Source organism: Bidens hawaiensis, unplaced genomic scaffold (assembly GCF_021521415.1).
Source record: "Bidens hawaiensis isolate Kalapana, Puna unplaced genomic scaffold, B.hawaiensis_p1.1 tig00001016_1, whole genome shotgun sequence".
NCBI lineage: Eukaryota > Viridiplantae > Streptophyta > Magnoliopsida > Asterales > Asteraceae > Bidens > Bidens hawaiensis.
This window is the reverse complement of record NW_027491059.1, coordinates 3,894,637-3,903,740: the sequence shown is the minus strand read 5'-3', so window position 1 is coordinate 3,903,740 and position 9,104 is coordinate 3,894,637. Positions and strand designations below refer to the sequence as shown.

Here is a 9,104-nt window from a genome sequence, read left to right as displayed (position 1 = left end):
AAATCATTGAAGTTGAATTTATAACTATAATCCTTATGTATAACGATTTACTATATAAATTATCTGTTCTTTTGTAAATGTACATATGAAATTAATCATTTATTTATATGACTTTTTTGTATAGCATAAAATGTTTTAGCAATAAGAAGATTAATATTTAGTTTTCAATATTTTATTGCATAATTCATATCAAAATGCTTCATAAACATATATTATATGAGTTGATTTATATATTTTTTATATATTTAAATATAGTTAATTTAATATGTCTTATAAGACAAATTACTTAATTAAAAGTATTTTCAAAATTTTAAACCAAAAAATCTGCTTCAATCTCATTCCACTATTTACGTTTTCCAAAATCATTTAAGATATTGAAATATAAAATATCGTTTTTCTTAGTTATTTACATAATTTCAGTATTATATTAACTTATTAATTTTATTTTTATACAAATACAACGAATTGGATTTACGTTAGTGTTATATGTTGGTTAGTGCATAATGAAAGTGTTTATTATGGTTTATATTCAAAATAATAAAGCTATACAGGGCCAGCTCCGAGAAAGCAAAAAAACTTTTGGGCCGAAGGCGAAAATCTTTTTAAGCCTTAAATAAAAGAAGTATTTTGTTGTGTTTAAACATTATAATTTTTATATGGGCTTACTTAGTTATAATTTAGATTGTGTAAAAAACTTTTGTATAAAAAAAGGATTAAACATGTCTCAAGTGAGGGTAGAATCCACAACCTCTTGATTGCTAGTAATACTCATTTGCCATTAGACCAAGTAAGTGCCTATGTAATTGTGTTTAAACATCAAATATACATATTGTTTTTAATAAAAATACATATAATTATTTGTAATATATTTTTGTAATCTTAATTATGTAATTTATGTAATTTTAATGTAAATTATAATTGTATTGACAATATATGATCATTTTATTGACTGTATTTTACTTAATGGTTAAGGTTTAAAATTTTCATTAATTATCCGTGTAATACACGGGCTTCAAACTAGTATAATATGTAAGGCAATATATTTACATGTTGCTAATTTAACCATAAGTAAAACCAAAAAAAAGTTTTACGACGATTTGATAAAACAATCGCTTGCCTTTTCGAAGCTAAATAGCCCTATAAAGCATATTAGGCTAAGGGTAGTCGTCTCATGGATGGGGGCGCGGAGGCCCGGCGTGGCCACCTGGCTCGCGAACACCGCTACCACCTTGGCGCGGTTGGCCGGCACGGGGCAGTCTGCATGGGAAATATAGCCGTTGGGGTGGTTTTTTAAAAAAAAGTTTTTTTTTGTTTAACCTATAAATACCAATCCACACACTCCATTTTAATTAAAACTCACCCCATTCTCTCTTATTCTCTTAAAAAACCATACTTTCCCTCTACCAAAACTATATTTCTCTCTATTTTTATAAATGGCATCGTCTTCATTGTCTTCGTCTTCCAATTCTTCCGAAGAAGAGGAACTCATTTGTCAAGCGGTTCAAACGACAATAAATTTTTTGATCGATCAAAGACGCCCTCGAGCTCCATTATTCCGGCAACCACGTCTTCGTGATCGAAAGACTGCTAATGAAACTTTGATACGTCACTATTTTAGCCCCGATCCCGCATATGGTGAGGAAAGTTTTAAAACCCGTTTTCGAATGACTAGACGATTATTCATGCGTCTAGCAAATGACTTGCCGAAGCACTTTGAGTATTTTCAACAAAGGGATGACGCTAGAGGTCATCCCGGGTTCACGCCTACTCAAAAAATTACCGCCGCTCTTCGGCAACTAGCGTATGGTGTTGGCTCGGACATGTTGGACGAGTATCTACAAATGGCTAAAAAGACCGTACGCGATTCGCTTAACCACTTTTGTAAAGGTATATAGTTTTATTTAAAATTTTATTATTTACATTTATTTATATAATTTTAAATAATTATATTTAGGGGTCATATCACTATACAAGCGGAGATATTTACGTAAACCAACAATGTATGATATCCAACGCATATACGAGGTGCACGATGAAAGTCATGTTTTCCCCGGGATGCTTGGTAGCCTCGATTGTATGCATGTTGGTTGGGCTATGTGTCCTACTGCTTGGCGAGGTCAATTCCACCGAGGTGATCACCCCGGCCCTACTATTGTACTTGAGGCGGTGGCGTCACAGGATCTTTGGTTTTGGCATGCGTTCTTTGGGGTTGTCGGGTCAAATAATGACCTCAATGTTATCAATCAATCACCGATATTCGATGACCTTATCGACAGGGTTGAACCCCCTCAAGCTTTTTTTGCAAATGGAGAACACTTCAAGTACGGGTACCTCGTTGATGGTATTTACAGCGAATGGGGGACACTAGTTCAAGCTTATGCGTCTCCACTTTCTGACAAACGAAAGTACTTCACGAAGAGACAATAATCGGCCAGAAAAGATATTGAAAGGGCGTTTTGAGTCCTAAAGAAAAAATGGGCAATATTGGCGAATCCAATAAAATTTTGGACAAGGGAGAAGATAACGGAAGTCGTCTAAACGTGTGTAATCCTACATAACATGATACTAGAAGACGAGGGTCACGCTATTTGTCAAAACTACCAAGGTAATATTCCAAGACAAGAATCGACGATCACCAATGAACAACGACTCGACAACTTAAATATCATCAAGAGCCGTGAGATACACGGCAACCTTCGGTATGAGTTGGTCGAGCATTTGTGGGATAGAAGACCCGATAATCTTGTATTAGACTAGTAATATTTTAAATTACTATTAATGTAATGTTTTATATTATTATTAATGTAATGTTTTAAATTATTTAAAAAAAAAAATTCAATCAAGCCCCGGATCACCTAGACCACTACACCCTCTAGGGCTTGATCCTTGGGCTTGATCCTGTGCCACGTCACCGCCTACGTGTCGTAAATATATTGGATCATTTGGGCTTGGATCAAGCCCCACTACACTTAGCCTTACAAGTCATGGAACGACGATCCGATAATATGGACCATACGGTACTTTTATAATGATACTCAAGTACTCAATTATTAATCTTTGGTACAAAGAGTGAAGTGAAGTAAATAACCATGATGACAATAACAATATACTTGATACTTCATAGCTCTATTGAATTTATCTTGTCGTTGACTCGTTGCCACACTTTCAGTTCTATCCGAAGATCATGTAGTCGGACGTTGCTCATATTTACTCCTCGTACGACATGTCGGGCCGAACAAAAAAATAATAACAGTAATAATTGGCCTAGTTTTGCATAACAGAACAAAACTCAATTGTCCCATAATGAAGCAACTCCTCAATCATCTGTTCTATATGCTCATCTTCAGGAGACTTATAATCTTGCATATTTTCTGTTTTAACTTTACCCTCCCAATTCACTGTATTTTCACAATTGCCACTACGCAAACATGGAGACTGCGGCCGGGTTTGTTTATCTTCTTTGTTGCCTGCAGCGGTTTTGTTAGCGATTCCAAGAGATGCCAAGTGGCATTTATGTAACTTAGCTCTCGAAGTTGCGGAAAGTAGCTTTGTAGAGGGTGGATGTGGCCCTTCGGCGTCGTAACTGAAGTTCGTTCGAGCTCTTGTACCGCACATGAGCCTAGCTGCTTCGTCGTACGCTCGTGCTGCGTCCTCTGCTGTCTCAAATGTGCCTAACCATATTCTTGTTTTCCTGTTGGAACAAAATCAACGAAAACAAAATTATTAGCAAAAATGCTAGAAACTAGGGGTGTTAACGGGCCGTGTTTGCAGATTGACGGGCCCAACCCGACATCAACCCAAAAATTTGGCAAAAACATGAACAGAAAATCAATTAAGACATGTGAACCTGTACACAGCCCACGTATTCATAGGTTGAGCTGAACATAACCCACATATTTGCGGTTCAACCCACACATGGCCTGTTTTTTTTTTTTTTTTGAAAAGGTAAATGTCTTTACTGGTAGTGGGACTCGAACCCAGACCTTGATGTTAAGAGACTTTGTCTCTACCATTGGGCCACTAAAAGTTTTTATTTTTTATTGTTTTCACATATTAATAATTTAAATTTCTATTTATACACCAAAAGAATAATAATTTATATTAAAATAATTTTAATTATAAAATCTTATGTGAAATTCCTTTTTAGCTTAAAATTTTGACATAACATATATACATAGTAAATTAATTTATTATATAAAACAAATTAAAAAAATAATAATAAATGGGTTAAACAGGTCAACCCGTAAACCCAAACCCAACCCGTCTAGTTAAACGGGTCAGTTTTGGATCGACCCAAAACTGACACAGAAAACTGTTCTTTGCGGCATTTCATCGAACAGTTTACGCGCTTTAAACGAATGACGTAAAAGATCAGAACTTTACAAGAGAGGGTGGCGAATTTCGGAGACCCAAGAGCCCCAATGTCTTTGACGAACTCCTCTGTATCGTTGTTGGGACCTAGCCATGGTGGTTTGATTGATTACAGGTGACTTTAATGAGTTGTCTTGAAGGTGTTTGTGAAAATGTCTCCGAGAGAACACTAGTTAAGGATTTGGATAAGTGATGATGCTTTGCTAGCTGATAGTGGAATATTATATATATATGGCCTTCTTTTATATATAGGGACTTTGGTGTCACTTCTTTTTAGCTGTAGATTACTTTGGATGGCCAGGTGGGTCCCATGGGCCCTGACTACTTCTACTTGTTTACTTTTGCAGTAGTTTTAGAAAAATGGGAATAATCTCGTTCCTCTTTGCTGCAAATGGGAAAAGTGAATATTATCCAAAACTATGACACTTTTGCATGGTATAAGTTTTACATGTATGGAATAGGGCCGGTATAACAAGTCATATATAAAATACTGTAAGATACGATTAACTTGTGATGCTTGTTATAAATACGATACGACTTGTTTAGGGACATGATAAATATCACCTATGCCGTGAAACAAAAGTTGCCAAACGTTTATAAAAATCTTAATTAATCATAATTTTTAACATGTTTGAATAGAAAAATCCAAATATCGGGCCTATGGTAACTAAGACATATGTCATATATTTTATTTAAAAAATAAAATATATATACAAGTTTAAACAGGTCGTTCATGTGTTTTCATATTTTAATCTGTTTGGACACGCTTTTAACCATGTCGCCTCTTTAAGACATGAAATATGTTAAACCAAACCCAAACTTGGTTAACTCCGTGCCATCTCCCATCGTGTTAACATGTCCGTGTCAAAAATTGTTTAACTTTAAATTGCATGGACAACGCTAACATTACGGTTAGATGATACATTAAGATGTCACTAATTATTCAAAAACACACGTTTTCTCTTTAATTTTGCATCAATCACAAAAACTCTTACATTTTCACATTATCGCTATACTTTTTATATTGTTATTCATAACAAAGTTATTTATGCAAAACTATTTTCTTTATCTTATATGGTTTAACATAAAATCATAAATTTCAAAAGACATCTAAGCTAGTGAGGTTAACTAACTTATGTTAACACCATACTTTCCAAAGGGGAAAAGAAAAATCAAACAATCAAATCATAATTGAATAATAAACCGATGGTTCAATATATTTGGTTCCCTAGCTTCGGAGTACGTGGAATTTCGTAATAGCGTCCAACATGTCCCACATAGTAATTTTCCGGCCCCTACGATTCAAAGCTTTATTTTTAGTATTATCTCGGGTTTGCTATACAAAAGAGGGTTGATGCTCAAGTGCGTAACTTGTTGCCCGTTTACCTGCCATTTTATTTTAATGTTTGAATGGAAAATCATTATTTATGATTAAAAAAATAACCAATAAGATTATAAAATCAAGTTTCATCTTCTTAACATTAATTTTTTACATTCTCTAGTCAATGGTGCAACATCAGACCAGAATCCCCAAACAATGATTATGTCCCAGATGTTAAGAGGATGGAAATCAACATACTACCAACTAAAATGTCTCATTTGATCATCATCTAATAAAGCATACACATATGTTCTTAGAATAAAATCAAGAGAATGTCGTTCAAACCAACCATCGGATATATATGATTTATCAACAGTTTAAGAACATGATACATGCATCACGTTAAACTTCCTGATTATAGGAAACAACCCATGTGCTTAATTGATAAGGTCAAGGTACAAAACTATACCATATTCGATGCACACTGGATTTTTTTCATTTTTTATTTTATAATACCTTTTTTTTACATTTCTAAACATAAATAGTGCAAGCATTACCATCTTTAAATGTAATAATTAATAAATTTATCGATTATGTTGTTTATTTTTGTTTTTTTTAATAATTTAGTTTTCTGTAATAAACCCAGTGTGCACATGTATGCATACACATGTTCAGGTTTGATTTTAGTGATGGTAACTATGGGTAGTCAAAACGAGACACTCGGGCATTTCATGCCATGCGACGTCTAGTCAGCTTTTGGGCGTTTTGTAAAAGTGGGCGTAATGGGAAAATGCCCCCAAAACACCTCTCTCTCATCCCCTCTCTCACAAGACCCTCAAAACTCGTGCCACACTAACGTTATGTACAAAACGTCGGTACCAAAAAATACCCCAAAACGTCTGGGGGGGTGTGTTCCCCAGTGTTTTGGCTCAAAACGCTACCATAACTCTGCGACTACGGACGGTCTAAGGATGGTTTCTATACTTCTATCTCATTAGCAACCATTTATTTTGGGTTTTTTAAACTTCTTTAAAACAAAAGGTAAAAAAAAGTTAACAAAATAAATGAGCAAGTGGTAGAGTGGTAAGGGAGAGACTTGGTGTTCTATGTGACCCAAGCTCGATTTTTGCCCCCATCATTTAGTTTCAGAGGCACCAAGGTGATGATGGAAGATTAGGCGAATATGTGGTTTTTACTAGTTGGATCCTTGAACTGAATGAGTTTTATCTCATCGCATTGTTGTGCATTATTCGGATGAGTGTTCACATTCTTTGGCCTTAGGTAATTCTTTTTCCCGGATCCAAAGATGAATGTATCCCGATTTGATAAATTTTACCAGTAGCCCATTAAAAAAATCCGTTTGTCATTCAAGAAAATTAAAAATAGAGGTTTATAACAAAGCTGGTAGTTAAACGATCACAAAATATTCAACAAGTGAACTATGATATTCTTAATAATGTTGTGTAATATAACGTCTTAAAAGTGTTATTATGTAACAATATTATATAAACACGTTGTTTTACACATGATTAAATTGTCTGATTAGCAAGTTTTCAATCTGTAATATAAGTAATTTTACTAAACAATGCCTATCAACCAAATGTAGTGGGGCGACAAATAGAGGCGACGTGGGGCGATAACAAGTTAACAACCCCCCCCCCCCCCTCCCCAATAGGAGGGAGGGAGGGGGGCATGAACCTGTCGCCATGGTGTGTTTTGGGTTATATTATATGTGTGTTTAATATATATACACACATTTGATGATGTGGCATCATGTGTCAAAAATCGCTTCTAATTTGTAGCCCTCACTATAAATATAGTCTAAATGAAGTTAAATTAACATATAACATGGATGTCGTGCAACACATTATACTGCATGATATTGTCTTGCAGACTATTTGGAACACTAATGCTGTTGAATATATAAACAAGAGATCTAATAATGTTGTGTAATATACGTACTGTTGAATAAAAAACAAGAGATCTAATAATAAATATTAAAATCTCTTATTGGTCTTTTATTATATAAGGTAGTGACATATGAAACAATAATAAGGTATGGGTCCAGATAAGTTAGTTGACGTATATGCTGCTACCAATAGCTTAAAGTAGATGTTAATAATTAACCATTTTTTTGCTTTTGGTTTTAGTAAAAACACTGGTACAAATTAAGACATAACTATCAATCATAAGGGAATATATCATGTGAAAGTATTAGGTCATGTATAATATATGCAACTATGTAAGGATGTTGGTATTTTAAAAGTGGTTGTATGATATTAAAGGTTAAAACTTATTATTAATCAAGCTTTGTTTTTTTAGAATGGCTAAATGTTACAATTTTACAGTGCTTGAATCCTTAACCTATTGTTTTTATACCTTAACAATATTACCATCTCATTAGAATGGGAATGACTATAATTAATCAAGCTATAGGGAAAATAGCGTGTGAATGTATTTTATATGGTTTGAAGTGTAAGGGTATGTTCGGTATGAGGTAATGGAATGAATGACGGGATGGAATGAATGTGGTAATGGAATGAACAAAGGAATGTGATGGATTATTACCATTCCAATCAGATGTTTGGTTACCACATGAGAATGGAATGAATAATTACTTTGTGTTGTTTGATAGGTAGGAAAAAATAAAATTAAAATGGTAGTGAGTAGCGGTGGTGGTGGGAGGTAGGTGGCGGTCGTGGCATTGGTGGGAGATGATGGTGGTTGGTGGTGACGGGTGGTGGTGGGTGATGGGAGAAAATGGTGGTTGGAGGTGGGTGGTGGTGGTGTTGGGGATGGGTGGCGGCGGTAACAATGGAGGTGGCAGGCGGTGGTGGCAGTGACGGTGGTGGACAGTGAGCGGCGAGTGGTGATGGTGAGGGGCGGCGGTTGATGGTGACGGCGGGCGGGTGGCGGTGGTAGGCGGCTGACACTGATAGCGATGGTTGGTGGCGGTGGTGGCGACAATGACGGTGGTGGACGGCAATGGTGGTGCTTGGTGGTGGCGACGGTGGTGATGGTGGGTGTTGATGGTGATGGGTGGTGGTGGTGGTGGGAGGGTGGTGGAGGTGATGTAGGGTGAAAGAGAGAAATGAATGAAAAAAACGTGTGGTATAGATGGAATGAACTTAGGGGGTGTTTGGTAGAGAGATTTGAGGGTGGAGAATTAGGTTTCTCTTGTTTGGGAGAATTAGGCGGAGAATTGGGCGGAGAATTGGTTTTCTCTGAGAATTGGGTGTAGGCAAAAAGTAGAGAAATCCAATTCTCTCCATTTGGAAGAGAAATGGAATTCTCTCTGCTTCTAAATCGCGTCTCTGCTCTACTCCGTTCGCGTATGATGATGATGATGCTCCGACCGGCGATGGTGATGATGATGCCGACGTCCGGCACGGCGGCCGACGCCGCAGCCACG

The 9,104-nt window shown here is 36.0% G+C and overlaps 2 protein-coding genes across 2 annotated transcripts; one reads left to right on the top strand and one right to left on the bottom strand.

The window, feature by feature from the left end:
• The first annotated feature begins 1,433 nt into the window (after window positions 1-1,433).
• On the top strand, window positions 1,434-2,427 carry LOC143551984 (uncharacterized). Its single transcript, XM_077042310.1, has 2 exons — window positions 1,434-1,887; window positions 1,955-2,427. Exons 1-2 carry the CDS (start codon window positions 1,434-1,436, stop codon window positions 2,425-2,427), a joined length of 927 nt encoding a protein of 308 aa, XP_076898425.1.
• A 763-nt stretch (window positions 2,428-3,190) lies between these two features.
• Window positions 3,191-4,533, bottom strand: LOC143551910 (ethylene-responsive transcription factor ERF003-like). The gene is made up of 2 exons (XM_077042255.1): window positions 4,384-4,533; window positions 3,191-3,691 (listed from the first exon to the last, which is right to left on the bottom strand). The coding sequence occupies exons 1-2, from the start codon at window positions 4,464-4,466 to the stop codon at window positions 3,265-3,267; spliced, it is 510 nt and encodes a 169-aa protein (XP_076898370.1). The 5' UTR covers window positions 4,467-4,533; the 3' UTR covers window positions 3,191-3,264.
• Window positions 4,534-9,104: the final 4,571 nt, after the last annotated feature.

Coding starts and splice junctions, on each gene's coding strand:
- LOC143551910 (XM_077042255.1), bottom strand. CDS start 4,466: ATGGCTAGGTCCCAACAACGATACAGAGGAGTTCGTCAAAGACATTGG. Junction 3,692..4,383: donor GAAATTCGCCACCCTCTCTT/GTAAAGTTCTGA, acceptor TTGTTCCAACAG/GAAAACAAGAATATGGTTAG.
- LOC143551984 (XM_077042310.1), top strand. CDS start 1,434: ATGGCATCGTCTTCATTGTCTTCGTCTTCCAATTCTTCCGAAGAAGAG. Junction 1,888..1,954: donor GCTTAACCACTTTTGTAAAG/GTATATAGTTTT, acceptor AATTATATTTAG/GGGTCATATCACTATACAAG.